The sequence below is a fragment of the Zalophus californianus genome, chromosome 7, assembly GCF_009762305.2.
Source record: "Zalophus californianus isolate mZalCal1 chromosome 7, mZalCal1.pri.v2, whole genome shotgun sequence".
Lineage (NCBI taxonomy): Eukaryota > Metazoa > Chordata > Mammalia > Carnivora > Otariidae > Zalophus > Zalophus californianus.
Genome location: NC_045601.1, coordinates 45,800,114 through 45,823,562, shown reverse-complemented (window position 1 = coordinate 45,823,562; position 23,449 = coordinate 45,800,114). Strand labels below are relative to the sequence as shown.

The 23,449-nt window shown below is 42.6% G+C and overlaps 2 protein-coding genes across 4 annotated transcripts in view; one reads left to right on the top strand and one right to left on the bottom strand.

Annotated features, from left to right (window-relative positions):
* Nucleotides 1-921: 921 nt before the first annotated feature.
* Nucleotides 922-23,449, bottom strand: part of TRAPPC3L (trafficking protein particle complex 3 like) — a 39,429-nt gene continuing 16,901 nt past the window's right edge. For 2 of the 3 annotated variants that reach the window (XM_027601523.1, XM_027601524.1), the window contains 2 exons: nt 7,911-8,096; nt 922-3,548 (listed from right to left, as the gene is read on the bottom strand). In XM_027601523.1, coding sequence (XP_027457324.1) covers nt 3,429-3,548; nt 7,911-8,096 — 306 coding nt within the window. In that variant the 3' untranslated portion in view covers nt 922-3,428. Of the gene's footprint in view, nt 3,549-6,603; nt 6,701-7,910; nt 8,097-23,449 lie in introns of those variants that run through there. The other variant, XM_027601525.1, reaches the window with a different exon arrangement.
* Nucleotides 9,018-14,570, top strand: CALHM5 (calcium homeostasis modulator family member 5). The gene is made up of 2 exons (XM_027601519.2): nt 9,018-9,672; nt 13,231-14,570. Exons 1-2 carry the CDS (start codon nt 9,133-9,135, stop codon nt 13,618-13,620), a joined length of 930 nt encoding a protein of 309 aa, XP_027457320.1. The 5' UTR covers nt 9,018-9,132; the 3' UTR covers nt 13,621-14,570.

The following is a 23,449-nucleotide window of genomic DNA, read 5'->3' as shown; positions in this document are numbered from 1 at the left end:
TGCTCTCCTTTTTTTTTTTTTTGAAGACTTTATTTATTTGAGAGAGAGTTGAGAGAGAGAGAGTGAGCGACAGAGAACGAGCAGGAAGAGGGGCAGAAGGAGAGGGAGAAGCAGGCTCCCCACTGAGCAGGGTTCCCGATGCGAGGCTCCGATCCCAGGACCCTGAGATCATGGGGTCTGAGCCGAAGGCTGATGCTTAACTGACTGAGCCACCCAGGGGCCTCGCTTGGCTCTCTTTTTAAAGAAGAAAATGTTTGTCCAACCAAGTTTCTATGCCTGGGGTGGTACCTATCATGGACTTTGGTGTTACTGTGGAGAAATTAATTAGCCTCCATAGCTGATGGAGGAGTCTGTGAAATATAACAACCACTCGGAGTCTACCGTCCCAACTGACAGACCCTTAACAATGAATAATATCATCTCTTTGAACGTTTACAAAAGTTAACGTTTAGCAGAACTTGATTAAAGTGGCCTCTTTGGTTACAAGAGTTTTAATGTCATTGTCTCACTTCGTGTGTCTGGTTTTCCATATTTCTACTTTGGTCCTTCATAAAACAGAGAGAAAAGGGAACTTTCCACTTATTCATAATAGTCCATTCCAACTGCTAAAGAGAGCCAGTCTTCTAATAATGACAGGATGAACCTAAGAGATTTGAGAAGACAATAAACAAGTATGCGGACTGCTGAAGGAAGTATTTCCGATTCCTGGCAACTCAAATAGTGAATAGGCACCCACAGCAGGTCTCACCAGTAAACAGCTCAGGTAGGAATCTGGTGATGCCTTTTGAACAGCAATAAACTCTCTCTCTGCCCCGAACTTTTCTTCCCTTTCGGCTTTGCCAAAACGATAAAATCTCTGCTTTGATCAAGATTTGGGGCTCAGAGGGAAGGCTTTTACGAAATAAAAACTCTGTATTTACACTGTGCAACTTCCACAAGGCTTTTATTAGAAAGACTCAGCCTCACACAAAGGGGGTGAAAATACACTTGGAATCCAGAGGATGGTGTGCAACCTTCCTTTAGTATGAAACCTTTACATAGAAAGTTTTCTGTTTTTACGGGTCACGACTCAGCATTTCATTGATCTCTGATGTCTTTCTTACGTTTTTCTTTCTGTCTCCTTTCTCCCTATTAACCTGGATCCTCCCCATTAGTTCTTGGTGTCCAAGGTCAATGAAACCCAGTGGATCTTTGGGAATTATAGACCTGTGCTGTACATTAGAGTAGTCGCTAGCCACATATGGCTGCATGCAGAACACTTAAAATGTGACTAGTGTGACTGAGGAAATGAATTTTTAATCTAATTTTAGTTCATTTAAATTTAAAGATTGAAGCTATTAAACAACATACCTTTATCAGAGGTATGTATATATATATGGGAAGAACATAGTATATATAGGGTTCAGTACTATTCGTGGCTTCAGACATCCACTGGGGGTTTGGGAACATATCCCTACGGATGGGGGGGGACTACTGCACAGTCTTCTCTCTTGGTTAAGTAGGTCACTGTCCATACCACAAATTCAATCCAAAAGACTGGTCTCCCTCTCTAAGGTGAGGGGGCGAATGAAAGGATGGGGAATGAGCCTTATCCTGACGCCATCACTGGTTCTAACACTCCGCATCATTGAGAGTATCAGATTCAGCCGTCTTCCGGTGGATGGGCAATGAAGACAGCCAGCCAAGGCAGTTGGATGGCTGGGTTGGGACAGAAAGGAGAGCAAGGTGTAGTCAGGTAAGTGAATACTCCAGAGCATGGAACATTTACAAGAGGGCTAGTTGGGTACTGATTTAAGAGGGAGGCCCTTAGACGTAAGTATTTGGGGTTCCTGGAGGGGTGAGGGTAAGCAAAGAGGAAACAGAACAGAAGATGGAAACATCCCTAAGAGAAGCTTTGGGATGGATGGCAGGCAAACATTCTTCTGGAGGCATCAGTTTAAAATACATGGCATTGTGATATCCCTTCTGATGTCAGGTAATACTCATTTTCCCGATTCTACTCCTGGTCTTCTGTGGAACTGGCTTTAAGTTCCTTCCATGGTTGCTGCAGCTGCCCCAGTGACCCTATTTGGTCCTTAATACTGACCTCGATGCCCTTTTGAAGAGACAGCTGCGTAGGTAGGGAACAAACCATTTCCTCAGAGTCTTCAAAATCCAAAAATGTGGAATTTCAGCAGTTTTTGATGTCATTTAAACTCTTTTATATAATTTAGGATACTTATGTTCAATTGTGCCATTTTTTAAATTTTTATTTTTTTTCAGTTGTGCCATTTTATAAATGAGAGAGAGAGAGCGCACTTGAGAGATTACGTGCCTTGCCTAAGATTGAGCCACCAGTTAGGATCAGCTGAATCCACTAGAAACAGACCTGGTACTGTGTCTTTAGGCTGCTGAGTCCTAGTTGAGGTCTACCACGATCATATTATTTACACCAGTTTTAACTGATGGACCTGCACTAATTGTAACTTACTTGGAATTTCAGTTCTCTGCAGAGCCCAGCAGATTCTGGACTGCATAGAGGCTTCCTGCGTATGCTGATGGTCTGGTAAAGATTATTGTTTATTGAATCCAGTACGTTCTGAATTTTAAGTATGTTCTGGTCACAGACAAAGCATGTTTGTAAGGTTTTTTAGGGGATAAAAATGACAGCAAAAATTCTAACTGAATAAGCTTTGGGGTAAGAAAGTATTTTCAAAAAACATTATTTACCTCTCATTTTAGAGGTTTCCTGGCCTGACCATCAGCAATGTTTCATGAAAATAGGAAGACATTTGGTTAATACTATCTAAAAATTACATGAATTAAAACTAAATGCTCCTTAAAAATATTTCAGAATTAGCATGCAAATAAACAGCTTGCCTTGGTAATTATAAATCAAGAGAGAGCAACTTCAGGAGGCTGAAGTGACAAACCAAGCCAGTATATGAAAGAAATCATACCCATAGTTACTCAAAAATATGGAAAAGTGTTATAAATGGCACTTTTTCTATAGAGAATGCAACATACAGTATCTAGAAATTGTCTATATATAGTGAACTCTATATTGTATCATTTCATCTATTTTTTCCAATGAGAATGAATACACCAACTGTGTAGTTTGTATGCTTTTTTTTTTCCATTACCATAAGTAAATGAAATCAGTGCACTCTGTTAGGATGGGCTGTATGATATGTGAATTCATGTATGCTATCTTATAAGGAGTTATTTGTATATGAAATCTAATGGACATAAGATTGAAAATGTATAATTTATCAGCAAAGAAAAAAAATCTTTAAATCCTAGTGCCCTGCACTTCAAATTTCTGGCTGTTATATAAGCCTTTTAAAGCCCATGCTATTATTAAACAATTCAAAATTTCTATGGCTCTGTATGTTTAGATAATATTAACTCCTCAACTGGCCCCCCTGTGGCATTGTGCATGCAATGCTTCATTTTTTCCGTCTGTATTTTTTCTCATCTAGCTTTCTCAGAAATGTTATTCCTATTTCTGTCACACGGTCGCCTTTCAGTCTGTCTTGCAAGAATGTAACATCAGCAGCCAAATGAACCTAGGGAAGGAAAAAGAAACAGGCTTGTGTCATTTAGGTTTTAAAAAAAGACTCTCTAAATTTTTCTGTTTTCGGCTCTATTTACCCTATAAGGGGCTGACTTTCCTTACGGGATGATAAAAGAGAGCTTGCTCTGTGGATGAAGGGCCCTTTACTGTGTGTCCTCCAGAGATGGTCTGGCTGTGTGTCAGCTCTGTGGTGTGAGTCTGCAGAGAGAAGGGTACGCCAGGCCAGGCCCAGCCCGGATGATCGTGCCGCAAGCCCAGACATATGGGCCCACTCTTGCTCATAGTGCACAGCTGAACTATGGGTCCATCTCAAGAAGAGCACAGATTCCCAGCTCAAAGATAGCTTTGACCCAATGTGCCTTGTCAAGCAGAACTTCCAAGGATAAATGGATTCTTAAACGATTTCTTTCCCACTGACTTGCATTCAGTCATTCTATCATCAGCTAAATAACATAATCACTTGTCCTAACAACACTGAGCAATCACTTATGGCTTTGAGAGCCTTGAAAAAGTATCAACCAAATAAATTATAAATATAAAATTAAAGACTGAAATTACAGACATGAATATTTGATGTCCAGCCCTTCTTTTCCACTGTAAAGCATTTCCCACTTCCCATACATTGGAGTAATCCCATAGGGCCTACTTCTCTATTCATTAAAATGTATTCACATAACAGCAGCATATTGCTGACCTACTACCCTCAACAGAGTGTCCATTCAGCTATTTTAAATCATTGGGATAAATAAGATAACTAAGCAAAAGTACTTGGTTGGTAAAAGCAAATAAGTGAAAAAGCCTGGGTCTAGTAGGCAATTGAAATAAAGAAGCTATATTCACCCTCATTTCCCCCCATGAGATCATTTTTGTCTTTGTCAAAATTTAACAGAAGGCCAAGTAAAATAAGCAAGGAAGCTACATTGAAGCTATTTGGATATATATTTGAGGCCACATGAGGTCTGATATCTGTCATATAGCACTAGAATCGACTGTTATCCGTGAAAGCTGGAGAATTCCTTATCCTATTTTTGCCTTTGTTTTATGGTTCATTCCTTTGCTTATAAGCTCCCAGAACATTTCCCTTCCCTTTTCTTAATTTCTGGATAGGGCAAACCTAAGAAATTGGTAGGATAGAAGCATGGAAGATCTGTGTGAATAATACATTGTTTTGATTGTTTTATTCTTCTGGATTATGTGTTATTATATCCTTCCTCTAATTATCACCAATAATCAAAAATTACACGGATGCCTCATTATTGTGTAGGTCGACACAGGTTTAGTCTTTGGGGACTCTCTGGTCCCGGCACTCTTAGTAGCTAAGCTTCTGGAAAAATGACACTTTGTGGACTATTATTTCTTTCTAAGCTGCCCTTGACTTGACAGTCTTTGACAGACGGTCTTCTTCTTCCTTCGCTTTCCCAAACCAGCTTTTACTAAGGTCCTTCCTGACTTTTCAGTCCCTACGTGTTTTGACTATTTTTCAGGTCTTGTTTTACTTAGCCTCTCTGCTGTCCTTGACCTTGTGAATCACTCCCTCTTCTTGAAATACTCTCCTCCTTTGCTTCTCACTCCATTCTGTCCTGGTATTGTCCCCACCTCTGATTCCTCCTTCTTGGTGTCCTTTGCAGCCTTTGTATTCTCTCTTCAACTTACTCAGTACCTGTTATTGCTTCCTAGGCTTCCGCCCGTGACTCCTCTTCCTTCTTCCTCTACACACCTCTGACCCATCTTTTGACAGTTCCAATGCCTCTTCGGTCCACATCTCTCTGTGGCTTTCAGACATGTGTACAACTGCTTACTGGATATCATCACTTGCCTGTGTGTTGGACACCTCAACTCCAGAACCTCCCAAGCTGAACTTCTCACGTTGTCTCTCCTAACCCCCACTGTACCCCTCCTTGGTTTGAACTCTCTTGGTTAACAGTGCAACCATCCTTACAGGTTCCTCAGAACCCTGAATAATTCCTGACTCTTTTTCCCAGTATTGTCTCTTTCAGTCAACTGATAACCTAGTCTTCAGTCTAATCCCTTACTAATCTGCCTTCTTAATGTTGTTCAAATCGGTCTTCCCCCCTCCACTCCTATTGTCAGGGCTTTATTCTGGTTTTTCTTTTCTTTTTTTTAAAGATTTTATTTATCTATTTGACAGAGAGAGACACAGCGAGAGAGGGAGCACAAGCAGGGGGAGAGGGAGAGGGAGAAGCAGGCTTCCCGCCGAGCAGGGAGCCCGATGCGGGGCTCGATCCCAGGACCCTGGGATGGAGCCCAGTGCGGGGCTCGATCCCAGCTCCATGACCGGAGCTGAAGGCAGCCGCTTACCGACTGAGCCCCCAGGCGCCCTGCTCTGGTTTCTCTGGAGGTTACCAGCACAGCTCCCGGCTCTTCTTCCCTTCAGCATCGTACCCGGTACGATGTACACTTTCACTTTGATGACAAAGGAATGAAATTCCTAAACCACAAATTTCAAAATACCATTCCCTTGTTTATCAACCTATACTGGGCCTCTGCTGCTTTCATTACAAAAGTCTAAATTCCCAAGCTTGGGTCATATGAATGCCCCCCACCACTTTTTAAAAATCAGGCTTCTGGGGGGAGTTATAAAGGACTGTGATAACAGCTCTCAAAGAGCACCCCCTGCGAGGAATAGGGGGAGTGAAAAGAAACAAGTACTAGTCAAGGCGAGAAAGGCGACTACGAAGCTAAGGCCAGAGAGCGAAAGGAACACTGAGAACGCAGGTTCCTTCTGGGAGGTTGGGGAGAGGAGCATGCTGGCCCAGAGGCCGGCCGGCCGAGGAGACTCTTGCAGGTCTATACACAACTCAAGCCAGTTTTCTAAGAAGTCGTGACCCTGAAGTGCTACAACATTCAAGTCTCAATTCAGAAATAGGACCGGGGAGTTCTTTTGGAGGAGCTGACATCACTGACTTCCCCAGTACAGAAAACTAAACCGTAACTGGGAGAACCTCCCTAGGAGGAGGGGTCACAGTATCTGTATCCCAGATTAGAGGAACAGGGAAGGCCCAGATCATTCACCTTCCTAGTTTCCTTCTCTTCCTGATGACAGCAGTGCTAAAGACTGGAAGATGGTATCCTCAGTTTTCTTACAGTCAGGTCCCAAAAAGTGAAATATGGCAAGTTCATGACCTGGACAAAGAACCTTTGTAATGAGATTGGAAAACTTTCAAGCAGATGGGCTCCTCCCCAAGAGGCTGAATCACAGGGAAGCTACCCACATACCCAGTCTATGGAAACCTCTTCTCCTTACCCTAGAACTGGAAAATTTTCAGATCATTCTCTCATGCTTTTATTCAACATACATATTCAGTCTACTATGTGCCAATGCTGTACATTATGGGAGACAGATAAAATGTAGACTTTGCATTAAGATAGGTAAAAAAAAAAAAATCAGGCGTCTGTAAAGAAGTGAACCCTCCTAAGGATATTGAAATAAAAACCCATTAAGAATATTGAAAAAAAAAAGAAGTGAACCCTCCTTTCTCATGACAGTATTTCTCTCAGTCTACACGTCACCCATACTGAACTCATTCAAGTTCCTTGTTCCTTTAATGAAACATTCTTTTTGTGCCTTTGGACATGCTGCTTTTACCGGGAATATCATTTTCCCCTGCTCCCCTCACCCTAAAGCCTTGCTTCCCCTAACTCCTATTTATCCTTCACATGCCAGCGCAGAGTTTCTCTAGGAAGTCTTCCCTGCCCCACCACTCCACCCAACCCAGCTCCTCCCACAGCCATTATCCACACTTCTTCACACATCTGACTTCTCTACTGGACAGAAACTCTTAAAGGGCAGTGACTATGTCTTACTCATCTCGTGGGCTCAGTGCCTTTTAACAGATGCTGATCACTGCCCTTGTTAAGTCAATGAATAATTCAGGTGTGGAAGCCAGCCTCCAAAACAGACCGCAATGATCTCGGCCTCCTGCTATTCACACCGGCAGTTAGCATCCTCCCACACGGTACCAGGGTTGGCAGCACCTGTTGGGACTGGATCTACCAAGGGGCTTATGTGGCAAGGAATTTCATGAAGCCTCTAGCCATCTGCCAACCAGGCACTGAGGTCATGTGAGTAAGCCTGGAGGTGGATTCTCTAGACTGCGTCAAGTCTTCACCATGGCGGCGGCCCTGAGCAACGGCTGGACTGCGCTGGTATTAAGCTCTGAAAGGCTCCTAGCCACAAGAGCTAAATGCTCTTAGCAAAACTCTTCGAAGATTTCTGATTCTTAGAAACTGTGTGAGATAATATTTGCTGTTTTAAGAAGCTGTATTTGGGGGGTCATTTGCCACACAGCCCTAGCTAACAAATATACCTGGCAAAATGAAATACGTGCTTTACCATTTCCAGGGCACCTCTGATAATCCCACAGAGTAAATTGCAGTAGCAGAGAGAGGATCTCCCGGCGGGGAGCTCTTCCACAAACTCCACCAGCGGATTCTTGTCTAGGATCAGGGAAAATTCAGTCCTGCTTGAATTGTTACAGGTCACACTTGGTGTAATCCCCAAGTACATCTTAAAGGCAACCTAATAAAGAGGAAAAAAAATTCCACTAAAACTTGGTCTAAAACAGATATCTCTTAGCAGAGCACCCAAATATTCTGTTCCCGTCAGTGCAGCGCGATGGTTAAGCATGTGGAGTTTGTAGTCGAGGAGCCTGGGTTCACACTCAGCTTTGAAATGTACTGACCCTATGACCTGTATAAGTCTTAAACCCTTTCATTTTTGTGGAATATCCTAAGGGACTAGTTTTCTGTGAAAACAATATGCTTTATGAAACAGAGTTAAGCATTATTTCTCAAAAAATCGTTTTCAAAAATAAATATTGTTCAGGAGGGTAAGAAATTAAAATATCTGTCATCATTAGGGTTGAGGGTAGGGGTGGGCTTGAGGTCAAAGGCAGAGATACTAATCGAGAGGTTGCTATGATCGCCTGGGAAAGAAACGATGGGGACCCTTCTCATTTTGTCTTTCATTCAAAACTCAAATGTCCCTAACTTTTCCATCTAAATTTAGAATAGCCCAAATCCTAAAATTCGGCTCAAGTCTCTCTAACACTAGTCAGTTTAAGAGGATGTAAAACGAATCTCTCAGATCTTAAGGCAAAGTAGCCAAAGTAGCAGGTCTTAAGCAGCCAGGGAAAAGCCATCACGAGACTCCCGGCTTGGAGACGTGATTTGGCTCCCAGTGAATTGGCTGAAACCTCTTTCTGCTCATGTTGATTCCTCTGGCTGGAAAATTCCTAGACTATTATTGCTATGATTGAGAACCAAGCGGTGTGAAAATAATGTAAAATAGAAGCGGTGCACTTTGAATTTTCTCCGATTCTCAGTGTTTTGGCCCCGGTTCCCCGGCACAAAATCCACCAGTAGGAGGCATTATCTGAACATGGTTGGGAAATACTCATTCCTGGGGAATGACATTGTTTCCTTATCTGGCTGAATTCAGTCTGAAGAAGGAGGACTGTTGTTTCTAAAGAAGAAAGAGCTCCACCCTCGGCCACTGCCACAGCTGGTCTGCCAATAAATAAGGGCAAAGCCTTTTCCCTTGGTGTCTCTTCAGCATGGATGCTTTTCGGGGGATTTTAAAATTCTTCCTCAACCAGAAAACTGTTATTGGCTACAGCTTCATGGCTCTGCTGACCGTGGGGAGTGAGCGTCTCTTTTCCCTGGTGGCTTTTAAGTGTCCCTGCAGCACCGAGAATGTGGTCTATGGGCTGGTTTTCCTCTTTGCTCCTGCTTGGGTGTTACTGATCCTGGGATTCTTCCTGAACGGCAAGTCTTGGAGGCTCTTCACAGGCTGCTGTGTGAATCCCAGGAAAATCTTCCCCAAAGGCCACAGTTGCCGCTTTTTCTATGTCCTCGGTCAGATCACTCTGAGTTCATTGGTGGCTCCGATGATGTGGCTTTCTGTGGCTCTGCTCAATGGAACTTTTTATGAATGTGCCATGAGCGGGACCAAAAGTTCAAGACTCTTGGGACTGATTTGCAAGGGCAAGCCCCAAGAGTGCTGGGATGAACTTCACAAAGTCTCTTGTGGCAAAACCAGCATGACACCCGCGGACAATGAAGAAGTGAAGCTGTCCCTTCAAGCCCAGTCTCAGGTAAGGAAGGACCAACTCACCTTTCTCTCCCAGGAGGAGCTTGAAGGATTCTCTCGGATACTCCTCTCAGGCAGGGCTGAGTCTGAATCCTGCTAGGACATTTTGAAACTAAAGGAAAATCGGAACACGATGCAGCATGAAGACAATCTCAGGAAAAGCTTTTTTAGAGGTTGGTGGCTCAGTAAAATTGCTGACAGGATTGTCTTTTCCACTTCCGAAAAGAAAATATCCTCTGGGTTATGCATATGTAAATACTTAAGTGCTTTTAAAATGATCTCTCTGGGTTGACTTGGTGAATAATGCACGGCACTAACTCATAATTGAGTGCTAATGGCAGAGCTGTAATTAGAAATTACTGCCTCCTATCAATTATTTATTTTCAAACTGGTTTCTCAGAAAAACACACGCAGATAGCTTTCATCTATTAAAATACAGCTGAACCAAACGAGCGGATGTTTTTCAAAGCGGCACGTAATATAATTAGTGTAGAGATCCCGTCAAATGATCTCTGGCCCCTGTTATCTCTGTGTATATATATTGTCGAGATTGAGAAAAATTTCCTGGTAAAGTTGGCATCGCCAGTCTTTAAAGAGCCGCTAGTGAAAAGGGACCATATTCTCTAGGGAGGTTACGTCCTCTGCTCTTTGTGCTCTCTACAGCTAAAGAGGTTCTTACATTACTCAAGCAGCTCAAGATTTGGGACATTGTTTTATTTAACAGAAGGAAACTGTAGCTTTACCTAATTGACCCAGGGAGGTGGCTTGTCATCCTTCCAGGTACCTGAGCACAAATCCAGATGTGAAGCCTAGCCCTGACCTCAGGAAAAAGACTGAATTCCTCCTCCTGAGTCGTAGGGTCACAATCCCCAAACCAAAACAGCTAATCAGAGTAGATAAACAGATCCGCAGTTTGTCAGGAATGCCATTGGTTTCCGAAGAAAGGCACTGAAAGGAGGATAATTTTACTTTTTCAACAAGGATTTGCCTTTTCAACAACACATCAGGGCAGTCTGGTTTTAAAATCATACTTCCCCCCCCAAAATAAATAAGTAAAATCATATGCTTTCCAAAGCTGGTTGGAGGTAGAGTCACACCGTGCTTTTTACATAAACTGATAAGCTTAAAAATGCCCCCAGACAAAATCCTTTGTTTAATGCATAAAGGACATCCTAAATGAAAACATGCCAGGATCCCACTGTCTTCCTTCTTTTGTTGAGGAAGGTATTAATTCTGAATGTTATGATACAATGAGTGATTTATGATTTATGTCCTCAGGCACTAGACTCTATTCAGTTGGCGCCAGATCCAAACACTTATCACTTGTGAGCTTTTCTTCTCCAGACGCAGGCATAAGGAAATCATGCATATCCTGTCATCACTTAGCCTGGGCACACCACCTGTTTACTTTCCAGCAGAATGAGAAGGACCTGGGGCTGATTTCTGGGGGAGGATGTGTGCGGGATGTGGACAAGGAGAGCTGTGTCAGTGGCAGGTGCTGACCACAGTGGTTCAGCCGGGCAGGAGCAACACACAGTCCAGATCAATAGTTGGGTATGTGGGTGGGGGTGGAAAAAGTGCCCCATCCATGGGTGGGGCAAGAAAAAAACACAAGAAATCCAGCCGGGCGGCTCTCTATTCTTAAGGAAGTCGCATGGACTAGTGGCCAGAGCTTGGTCTTAGAGTTGGCCAGCCTTGGGTTTGAAACCTGATTCTACCACCTACCAGCTCTGTGACCCTGAGCTCATGGTTTGACCCCTCTGAGCCCCTGTTTCCTCATAGTTGGGACTAATAACACCTCCCTTGGGGGGCTGCTGGAAGGCGTAGAGGTGATGGACATACATGGGCATACAGGGGCTGACGCACAGTAAGTGTTCTAAGTTAATGAGAAAACTGCCAGGGTTTGGGGCGGGGGAGGGGTCATGCACAATGGAACACATTGAGGGCTGGGGTGGGAGCATCCACCATGTCTAGTTAGATTCTGGGTACTATGAGTTGGGGAAGAACAAGAGGGCTCAGGGCTCAGCACTCAGGTGAGAGCAAGGTGACACTAAGATGCAACATGAGAGGAGGTGTCTGTAGTTGATCAAATAGCGTAACTCAAGCAGAATTGGCTCATGATACTGAGGTGAGATGGCCTACTGGCCTACAGGAGGCCCGGCTGTGTGGAAAGAGGAAGGTAGGCGATGAAGAGAAGAGGAAGATCTGAAGTAGCCAACCACAAGTGACTCAAAGTAACTATGAGGGGTTTCACATGATAGGAGCTGTGTCTCATTCACAAATCATGTCAGAAAGATACCATGAGTTCAGTAATGCTTTTACATAAACATCTATCCGTTTGAGAAATAGCAGCATGTGATACTAGCTGACACTTCCTGAGGGCATATGGATGTCTACATTGCCTTATTTTAACCCCCCAGATTCCCCTCTGAGGTGGGTAACCCCCATTCTACAATTGAGGAAGTGAGGCACCCATAGGAAATGAGAACACCCATAGGGAGGGGAAGGTTGAGATTTAAAGCCACCTAGTGCCAGTCCAGAGTTGGCATTCATGTGGAGTCCGAGGCCTTCACAATGACACCATAGTCTGAGCCAGAGGGTGGGAACTTCCGGTTTAAAGCATCGGGGCTTGTTTGTAGTTCTGTTGCGGTCTGAATGGGTTCATTTGCAGATTATTCCTTCTATTTTCAAATAGGCCCATTTGCTGAGAAATACTAAGAGTCATTTAATGAAAATGTCAAGAGAAACTGTGAAAGGGCTCCGTTAGTTGCCCAAATAGGAAATTAATTCCAATTGTGACAAATATAATTAAGAACAACAAGAAAGTTTAGAAGGTCAGTTGAGCTATTTAGAGTTCTGCTTTTAAAATTCAGAAAAAAAAAAAAGCCAGTTGAACCAGTTTGTACTCAAAAAGGAATTTTTTTTTTTAATTACCAAAATTCAGAACCAATTATCCTGAAGGTTTAGAATGACTCTAATTTTTTTTTTCTTGGCTTTTCTGCGGCCTTTCAATTTTTCTAGCTTCAGTTTCCCCATTCTATTATGTCTCTCTCACTTAATGATGGATGATGAGTAATGGGATTTTTCTCAGAGAGGGTCCGTGGTTCTCCGCAAACAATGTAACACGGAAAAATCAGTCACTAGCCACGAATATGTATTTATCAATGCCTGAAAACTCCTGGCTGAGAAAATGTTCATTTGCTCCGATGATCACATTCACTCATGCACGGAATTCTTTCCTTTAATAACTAATACTACTTGAGGGCTTGGTTTACCTGATTCTTGAATAATTTATATTTTTGCTCCTTTCCATTTGTCTGCCTTCTGGTTATTTCTCTGCATACCAGCAATGGTGGGTGGGATGGATGATAGGGATTAGATAAACCCACATTTACTTTGACTGTTAAAAAAGTACTGTTAAAAAATTAACATGAAGGATTTCCACTGAGACGTGGCAATGACTGTGGTATTAATTTAGCCATACACTTACCAGTAACACCACCTCCACCCCCTGGGAAGTGGCTTTGCTTTTGCACATCCTCAATATTTCTTTCTTTCTAAGATTCTAGGATGGTGCCTGATTTGTTCAGCATCTTTCTTCTCTCTGCTCACCACATGTTACGCTCGCTGCCGATCTAAAGTTAGCTACCTTCAGCTGAGTTTTTGGAAGACGTACGCACAAAAGGAGAAGGAGCAGTTGGAAAATACATTCCTGGAGTATGCCAACAAGCTGAGCGAGAGAAACCTGAAATGCTTTTTTGAAAACAAGAGGCCAGAAGTCTTCCCCATGCCCACCTTTGCAGCCTGGGAGGCGGCTTCTGAGCTCCATTCTTTTCACCAAAGCCAGCAACATTACAGCACCCTGCATAGGGTGGTGGAGGACGGTCTGGAACTGAGCCCCGAGGATGATGAGACCACAATGGTACTTGTGGGTACTGCCCACAGTGTGTAGTGCGTCCACCACCACGGACTCGTGGCGTTCATACATTTGGGCTCATTCTGACATTTGGGCTGCATCTGTAGCAACCAGTGTATCTCTGGGTTTTCTCACAGTGTTTCCTTGAAGACAAGAACCCAAAGGGAAGCAGCTTTGCAGCTCCCAAGGGCAGGCAGTGTCAGGATGTGCTCAAACTGATGCTGAGGGAGTGGTCAAGGATGGTGAGAAAGGGGCTCTTCCATTGATGGGGGGTTGGGGTTCAGTGGCTTCAAGTTCTTTTTTTTTAAATAAATTTTATTTATTCATTTGAGAGAGAGAGAGAGAGAGCAGTGGGGAGAGAGGGAGAGGGAGAAGCAGACTCTCTGCGGAGCAGGGAGCCCGATGATGACACGGGGCTCGATCCCAGGACTCCAGGATCATGACCTGAGCCGAAGGCAGATGCTTAATGGACTGAGCCACCCAGGCACCCCCAGTGGCTTCAAGGTCTAAGATTTTATGGTTTGACAGCGAAACTCATGCAAGAAGTTCGGCCACTCTATGTAAATATTGGTCAAGGCATCTGGGGGCAGCAGTGGTGACTTGTGAATAAGTAAGACCCTCTTAACAGAGGGCTGTAGACAGCAGGATCTGCAGTGTAGTCACAGGAAATCCTTGTCTTGCAAATCTATTCTATTGCCTTTCAAGGACGTACGAAATTCTACCATTTGGACTTCATTTCCTTGGAATCTGAAGATAGCAGTTCTCAAGAATAACACATCGAAAGGATATGATGCCTAAAATTCAGAGCTTTTCACATGTTTCACTGTGAACTGAAAGTATGTCCCTACAGGCAGGGCCATATTATGGCTTTTGGGGGCCCTAGGCACTTCTGTCTTCATGGACCCCTTTCTACATTAAAAAATACACACATACTTTATGACTGTATTAATATAAAGATAAATATATTAGTATTATATATTAAAACATTTTTTTCAACCCAAAAGTTCATTTATTTTCTTCTGATTTTAAAAGAAATTAAAAACACTTTCATGAGCCCCTACAAGTATCACGGGCCCTAGGCATAGTACCTACTGTGCTGAATGGGTAAGTCAGCTCTGACTGGGGGTTTGGGGAAACTGTCAAAGCAGTGCTAGCATAAGACTGTTTTGCAGTTTTATGTTTATCAGAAATAAGGCAAATTTTGCATTCTATTATGTAATATACCCATATTACTTTAAATATATACATATATGTATAGTTTAAACATATATAACATATTTACTAACATATATGTTCATTTAATTATATACCTACATATGTATGTATATATTTATATGTATATGTATATATTTAAGTTCCCCCTAAATCTTTTAGTGGAATTGATGTGTAAGGAAGAGGCACGATATTTTACGCTATGGTTCACACCTTTTATCACTAAGAGTCCTGGCCCCCTAGCTAGAGAAGGCAGGGAATGAACCCTTTATGACCATGGAACATTATCCCCAATTGAAGAAAGGACCCTAAAGGTGTTAAGACCTGGAATATATCCTTGGGAACTTAGAGCAGGCCCAGGTGTGTGTGTGTGTGTGTGTGTGTGTGTGTGTGTGTGTGTGTGTGTGTGTGTGTGTTTGGGTGGGAGGGTGGGAGAGTGGAATGTGGAGGATGTAAAGTTGCAATATATTTGCCATATATTTGATATATTACTTGGATTTTAAACATGGTGTGTGATTAATATTTAACAACTGGCTCTTAAAAAAATCCTGATTTGAAGTGTTTGCCAATTTCTATGACACAGATTCAAGTTACCCAGGTGAGATCACTGAAGGCAGAGTGAGGAAGAAATGCTAACCACAGGCTCTCTTGAGCCTTTCAAAGAAGCTCTTAAAGCTAGCATTTTTTTTTTATTTACATTGATTCTAACCAAACCAACTTCACTGCATCTTTGGTGCATCTGGGTTTCACTTTAATAAAACCTAACCATGGTAATACAGCTCAATGGCTCCAATGGAAAGTTGGAGTCTTATCCTTCTCCCCTTGAATCTGACCTTAATGAACCAATAGCATGTAGCAGAAGTGAAGCCAGATTGTGCAAGTGTTGCAGCTTATGCCTTGTCTCTGGCAATGCTCAGCCTGGCAGAAGCCAGCCACCATACAGGAAGTCCAATTACCCTGAAAGCTCCAAGCTCTGAAGGTCAAGCTAACCAGGAGAGTGAGAGAGAGCAAGATAGAGAGAGAGAGAGAAAGGAGCCTGGTCAGCCCCAGCTGTCCCAGTCATTCTAGCTTAGGTGCCAGACGCATTAGTGAAGAAGCCATTCCAGACAGCCTCAGTAGACATGACATGGAGAAGAACCAGGGAACCCAACCAACAGCCAGAACAAAGACCTGAGGTCTATGGTCCTAATGAAGACTTTCCAGCCATCCAGACTTTTGAGCCACCCCTTCTGAGGCTGCAAGACATCATAGGGCACTCCCTATTGTGTCTTGCCTAAATCCCTGACCCAGAAAATCATGAGCTTAAATAAATGTTTGTTGTTTTAAACCGCCAAATTTGGGGGGACTATGAAGCAATAGATAGCCTAAACCTAATACAGGAAAATCAGAATTTATTAAGGGAAAGCAAGTAGAGGCGAATTGGATTTCGACATAGATTTATACAAAGATTCTCTTCATGCATAAGTTTTCCTTAATTTGTTCCTCTAGATTCCATTTAACAGTCTATCTTCAATGGCACAATTTAATAGATGCTGAATAGGTGTCTCTCCAAAACTGCTCCACCAAATCCTGAGATTAATTTGCAATTATTTCTGGCTAAATTTGTTTTGAGAGGAACACACTTCTGTGGGTTAAATTCTGTTTAAAATAAACATAGTACAGAGAGAAGTAACCTATGATTTGTCATTAATACCTAGAACAAAATGGGAGCGGAGTGTACAAAGATAGGTTGGCCCTGAGTAAACCAGAAACAGATTGTTCTTCTAGTCTTGCTCCTTAAAGTGTTGTCTTCAGACCATCAGCATTGAGAGGGAGTTTGTTAGCAATGCAGAATCAGACCCCATCCCAGACCTGTTGAATCAAATCTTCAGTTTGGCAGGGTCTTAGGTGATTTCTTCACGACTTAAATTTTAGAAGCACTAGAGCAGTGGTTCTCAAACTTTCAGCTCATGTCAAAATCCTCCAGAGGGCTTGTTAACATGGAGACTGCTGAGCCCAGAGTGTCTGATTTGGTAGGTGTGGGGTGAGGCCAGAGAATCTGCATTTGTAACCAAGTTCTCAGGGGATGCTCATGCATGTGGTCCAGAGATCACACCTTGAGAACTGCTCTGAAGCACAAAGCAGGCCGTGCTGAGGAAGGCAGGCTAGAAGAGATTCACAACTTGGGCCCCATCCCAGAGCTACTGAGTTAGACACCTCGGTTATGTTGTTATCAACCTGTCTGGGAACATGGGATGCCTTTCCATTTCTTTTCCATTTATTCAAAGCTACCCTTTGTCCTTTAGAAATATTTTAAACTTTTCCTCACACAAGTTTTCTAAGTTTCCTGTATTTTTAGGCATTCTTCTTTTCTACTGTAGTCAATGGTTTCTTTTTCCCATGATACCTTCTAAGTCGTGTTTGGTCGAATACATGCAAAAGCTATTTCTTTAGGCATATTATGATTTTATTCTCTGTAGAGCTCTTCAGAATTAGAAAATAACCATTTTGTTACCCCTAAGGACATAATGGATCTACATGAGAAATAGTGAATTCTAAACTCCTAGGGGAAAGCATGGTGGCATGAGGACCACACCACTTGAAGCCACTCATGTTCCTTAGCATCGCTAAAAGTGGGACAGCCAGAGATTCTGTGCCTCTTCGTGCTGCACAGTGCAAGAGGAAGTCCACAGGATCACCTGTCAAATGTTTCCTGAAAAATTCAATCTGAATCTAATCAAGTGTTTAGATCTAATTACTACTTTATAGGGAAAACAGGCCAAAGAAAACAAGTTAATGAGGAAGCAACCAAGTAAATCGACAAAACAGGACATTCTATTTGACACGTGACACAGTTTTCTACAGACCAATGGCACGAAAAAAGGGGGAAAAAAGAGAAAGAAGAGACATAACAGCCAGAAGCAACATATGAGCCGTATGTGTAACCTGTTTCAAACAGTCAACTATAACACTATATCTTTGCCATATTTAGGGAAATATGAATGAGTATTAAATGGGTAGTAGATGATTTCAGGGAATTATTTATAATAATATTATAGATTAAACAGATGTATGTAAAATACATACCATGTTATGTATAATGATAGTATGACGGTTTTACGTTTTTTAAAAAGTCCTTACCAGTTACAGATGCATATTGAAATGTCTCTGTATACGTTAACATAATGTTTAGGATTTTCTTTAAGGGCATCTTGGTGGCTCAGTTGGTTAGGTGTCTGCCTTCGGCTCAGGTCATGATCTCAGGGACCCAGGATCGAGTCCCGTGCTGGGCTCCCTGCTCTGCAGGGAGTCTGCTTCTCCCTCTGCTCTTCCTCCCACTCGTTCTCTCAATCTCTCTCTCTCTCAAATAAATAAATAAAATCTTAAAAAAAAAAGAATTTTCTTTAAAATATTTCAGCACAGGGGTGCCTGGGTGGCTGAGTCAGTTAAGTGGCTGCCTGAGGCTCAGGTCATGATCTCAGCGTCCTGGGATCGAGCCCAAGTTGGGCTCCCTGCTCAGCGGGAAGCCTGCTTCTCCCTTTGCCCCTCCTGCTTGTGATCTCTCTCTCAGATAAATAAATAAAATATTTTAAAAAATAAAGTATTTCAGCACAAAAAAAGGGGGGGTCGCTGAAAGATGAAACAAGGACTGTTTAGCTGGTTCACACTTTCTCTACTTGAGCGTATTTTAAGTGTTAACTCTGTTTTCTTTTGTTACCTGTTGGTACTGAGGAAAAATCCAGTGCCATCCTAATTTATTTCTAACATGATGTTTTTGCCTGTATTTTCACATGAAACAAGATGAAACAAGATTGGCCTCTTCTCTACTTGAAGGAGTGCTTAGCTGGTTCACACTTTCGCTACTTGAGTGTATTTTAAGTGTTACTCTGTTTTCCTTTGTTACTGGATGTTACTGAGGAAAAATCCAGTGCCATCCTAATTTATTTCTAACATGATATTTTTGCCTGTATTTTCACATTTTTTTTTAAATTTTATTATTTCTTTGAGAGCAAGAGTGCAAGAGAGTACGAGCGGGGGTGGGGGGTAGGGGCAGAGGGAGAGGGAGAAGCAGACTAGCCACTAGTGCTGAGCTCGATCCCAGGACCCTGAGATCATGGCCTGAGTCGAAGGCAGACACATACCAGACTGAGCCTCCCTGGCGCCCCTCAAATAATATTTTCACTGTTCAGTTGGTTAAGGTTAAGTTACGCAAAAAGAACACTTGTGCAGCTGTAAGAGAGATCATATTCTAAATTTTGTTCTTCCACCAAGGAGGGAAGGCAGAATTAATGTTTATTGACAACCTATTATGCGATGGATACTTTACATATGGTTTATATTTAAAATTTCCCAAGCATACTCAGGGGGGAGGAGGGATTACTGTTTCTATTTTTATGAGAACACTGAAGTTCAAAAAGGTCAAGGTTAAACCACGGTAAGAGAATAGAGCCTAAATTTGGACCTGGATTTGTCTGATCTCTTAACTTCCACCACAGAAATGTTGTCTCAGGTTGGTGTATTCTCAAGTACTTATTTAACCTTTAAAAGTATGTTTTCTCATTGGTAAAATCAGAATGTTGGATTAATACGTCTCCGAATTTCAGCTCTATTGTCCTAAATTTACAGCCAGTAGCACATGAATTCCATCAGTGGGCTTCTTTGTGTACTCCTGGGTATTCATGTCTAGCTCGGAGGTTCCTGGCCTCTCTCCCGTTCGGCACAGCTCTTCCACCTTGGGTTTCTACATGATGTGGGATAGTTACACCCAAACCATGCTTCTAGTTCCCTGTCTCAATAAGGTCAACTTCCTACTATTTCCTTTGATAAAAATGATACTTGATAAAGAAGGGATCTTCAGCACTGGGAAGTTCACAAAAGATTTGGAGTAGTCTCCAGACTTTAAGTTTTACATCGTTCGAGCTCATCTTTCTGTCCATACGACTAGACATCTTTTTACAGTTTCAGATTTCCTGACCCTACAGCCGCACCCATGCTAGAGAAAAATCTTTAAAAGCTTTAAATTATAATGAAAATTGAGATGAAAATGGGGGAAATGAATTAATTATTTTATCTAATCACATTCTCTAGATCATCTCCAGGAATAAGATTAAGTAAGAAAAGTATGAACTCCGGTGATATGAGTAATTCTGTTTAAGAGTGATACCATAAAATATATACATCTCTGGTCAGAATACATAACCCATGAAACAGTTACTAGTTGCACCATAACAACATCTTATTCCTAGATTTTAACATGGACGGATGTACGTCTGCATTAATAATAATTGCTGATGGTATCAACAGAACAGGATTCTTTCTCTCAGGGGTTTTTTTTGGTATTTGAATCATGGAAGGAAACGTGAGGGATAGTAATTAGTGTTTTAAGAAAGTTCGCTTCCTTAAACACCTGGCTAACTATGAGTGGGTCTCACTGACCCTGTATAGGAAATAAGCAGTTAAAAAAATATATAGTCACAAACCAGTGTTTGATCATTTTCTATCTTCTTTGGGGGGAATGTCCTAGAAGACCCAGCTTCTCTTCCTACCTCCTTCCCAAGAGATAAGCTAGTCATCCCAACCACTGCTGGGGTGGGCATTGTTTCAATCAAGACTATCCACTTTCTTTCCAATGATATTTTATTTTATTTGAAACACGTAAAAGAGATAAAAGGAGAGGTAACTCTGGAAGAATTGGGACTGAAGATCTGGAGGAGAGGCAGCCCTCACATACCGCCCCCTGCCTTTCCAGCAATCACCCTACAGCACCAACCAAGGAACACAGTTTGCAAACTCTTGCTTTAAAGCAGAGGAGGCCCATGAAGATCGTTTGGGGAGCATCTTATTTCCAGAGACCGTCACTCAATTGGCCAAAAGTAGAGCCTGGGCATCTGGATTTTTTTTTTTTTTTTTTTAAGCTTTAGGTGATTCTGTGGAGCAATAAGAATTGAGAACCATTACCCTGGAGCATCAGCATCACTGAGAGGTCAGGGCAAGTCTGAACAAAATCTTGCTTCTGACATGCACAAAGAACACTGAGCAGGGAGGCCCCAGAGTGTGGCTGTCTTCCCGATGTGTCTCTGAACCCTTAGGCCCAGTCGGACCTTGCTTCAGCCTTTGGGGTTTGGTTCCCCCAGATTATTCCTTCGGCCGTTTTCATCTCCTGGGAAGGAATTTCTTTGTAAATAGTCACAGTGACAAAATGGTCCCAATCCTATTGCAATTTTCAATGCACACACTCGGGTTTGTTTCATAAGTCAGGGTCTCATGAATCTCATCCAAATGAGTTAAGAGACAGAAATAAAACTGAGACTCTCCAATGGAAAGTTAAGACAGCCTAGATTTTCATGTGCTGACATATCTGGGATATTGAAGACTCACCTGGGGCATCTTTGGTAACAGTGCCAAGGAGATAAGACGCTAGATAAAGCCAGATGTCCTGTGAGACCTGATTATACACAGAAAACTAGAAGATGGACATTTGTAGGTAAGGGGGGAGCGATAACTTGCAGAAGTTACTGACCAATTGAGCCTTAAGAGACACTTCTCTGTGACTAAAGGAAAAATAATATTACACAAGTGTTGTCATAGTAAGAGCTTATGGGTAATTTTCCTGCAGGTGCCTTGCTTTCATTCTGGAACTCTGCCGTGAGTAACTGATGTGGTCTGCTGGGTTGGGCCGAAGCAGTCCACAGACTCCCCAGACCTTGTGGCTATGCACACAGGCTTTTCCACAAAAGAAATCTTCCTACGCTTTTCTTCTCTCACCCCTCCCAGAGGTACAAAGGGGAATAGGTCAAGTATGTGTGGGTGTTTATGTAAGGAAACTCTTGCCTACTCAGAGGGGGGAATTAAGCCTAAACGGTTATACTCCTTTAAACAAGTGTCTTATTTTTAATAATCCATCTACTATATTTCCGGCCCCAATGGGAAGATTTCTCAAAATACTCGATGAGTTCCTTTTGCTGTTAATATTCATCATTTTTTAAATATGGAGAACTTTATGACTATAAAGCATTTTTCTTTCCATTTAATTTTTTCCACTCCCTTCTTCCCTGCTCAAATATGTTACTAAATCAGAAAATGGCCTGACATTCAGCTCGCTGTGCGGCCAGCCTTCTCTGGAATGCTGTGTGGCACTGGGCTGTGACTTCCATGGAATTCAACCCTGTTTGTCAAGGGCTTTCACTTATTTTAATATCATCTGTTGGAAAAAGTGGAAAAAGTAAAGCAATTCAATAGGCCCCTAACACTACATTGTGAGTTAGCCTTTGAAAAATAGTAATTAATAGCAAAAGAAGATGTACTGTCTAAGCTTCATCTGATTAGCTTCCATTGTTGGGGGAGGGAAGAAAGGAAGTGTAATCCTAGGAGGGCACTGTGGGGCGAGTGCCCTCCCCCTGGGATCCAGACCCATCTGCACCACAGGGCAGGGTGGTGGCGGGGGGAGCAGAGCTCTCTGTGACCTGGTTTCCAGTTGCACCCCGTCACCTGTGAACATTCACACGCCACTTCCCTCCAGATCCTTTGGATTAATGGCTGAGCCTTTCACTGGTTTTCTCCCCACCCATTCAGCTCCCCACACAGGTCACATGGTGAGGACTGCCTGGCTCCCAAATCCCACCTAGACTCTGAGGACCCTACTGTTCTAATACCTCAATTTCCCACTTCAATCTTCTGTGTGGGGGTGGGAGGCACATACAATAATGGCCACATTCTCAAACATCCATTTACAGATTATTCTAGTATAAAACAATGGCAAGACACCTAAATGTTTTAGGATGGTGGTGTGTGTGTGTCGGGGGAGGGGGTGGATCTTTGAACTAACAGTCACAACTGTTGACTGTCTGATGTAGGTGAAGTAAGTGGTTAGCCACCCTGTACCCTCTCCCTGCTTCTCACCCAGAATTATCTGGATTGCCTGAGTGGAAGTTTCCCTCCATTAGCATCTGTGTGGGGAGCACAGAGCCTCCTCTGTGTTCTGGAAGACAGAAGGCTGAGTCAGGGCGTATCATCTGGTGATGCTGACGGTAGGGCCAGGGCAGTGAGGTGCTCCCAGCTCTGATGAGATGAGTCACCTTTTGAGAGAATCACCAGCAAAGACCAGACCTCCACCCTCAGGGGGAGATTTTAACAAAGGGCAGGGGTTGCCTAGTGATAAAAAGGTTCCAGGTTTCCCTCTATTCTATGCCATTCAGGCTGCATTTCTTAGTTTATCCCTTCAAATAAATTGTGTGTAAAGAGGAGGAGGAGAGTGTGTGTGTGGATGGGTGGGTGGGTGGCGGTAGGATAGGGGAGGTAGGGGGGTCAGCATGGAGGCAACTTTAGAATTGAGATTTAAATTTTCATCCTGGTTAAAAAAAGAATATTCAAAGGACAGAAAAAAGTCTCCCAATTTTGTGCATAGAATTAGGATGTGGACACAATTCAGGGGTCGTGCATTGTGCTGGGCGCATTACATTTAAGTTTACACGCAGAATTGTGAAATATGATGCCATTTAGGAAAATTATTCCTTTTAAACATGTACATTATTTAGAAATCGAAGGAAGACAAATATAATCAGAAAAAAAGAAAGGAGGGACACCTGAGTGGCTCAGTTTGTTTAGTGTCTGACTCTTGATTTTCGACTCAGGTCACGATATCAGGGTTGTGAGATGGAGCCCTGCATCAGTTTCC

Coding starts and splice junctions, on each gene's coding strand:
- CALHM5 (XM_027601519.2), top strand. CDS start 9,133: ATGGATGCTTTTCGGGGGATTTTAAAATTCTTCCTCAACCAGAAAACT. Junction 9,673..13,230: donor CCCTTCAAGCCCAGTCTCAG/GTAAGGAAGGAC, acceptor TTTCTTTCTAAG/ATTCTAGGATGGTGCCTGAT.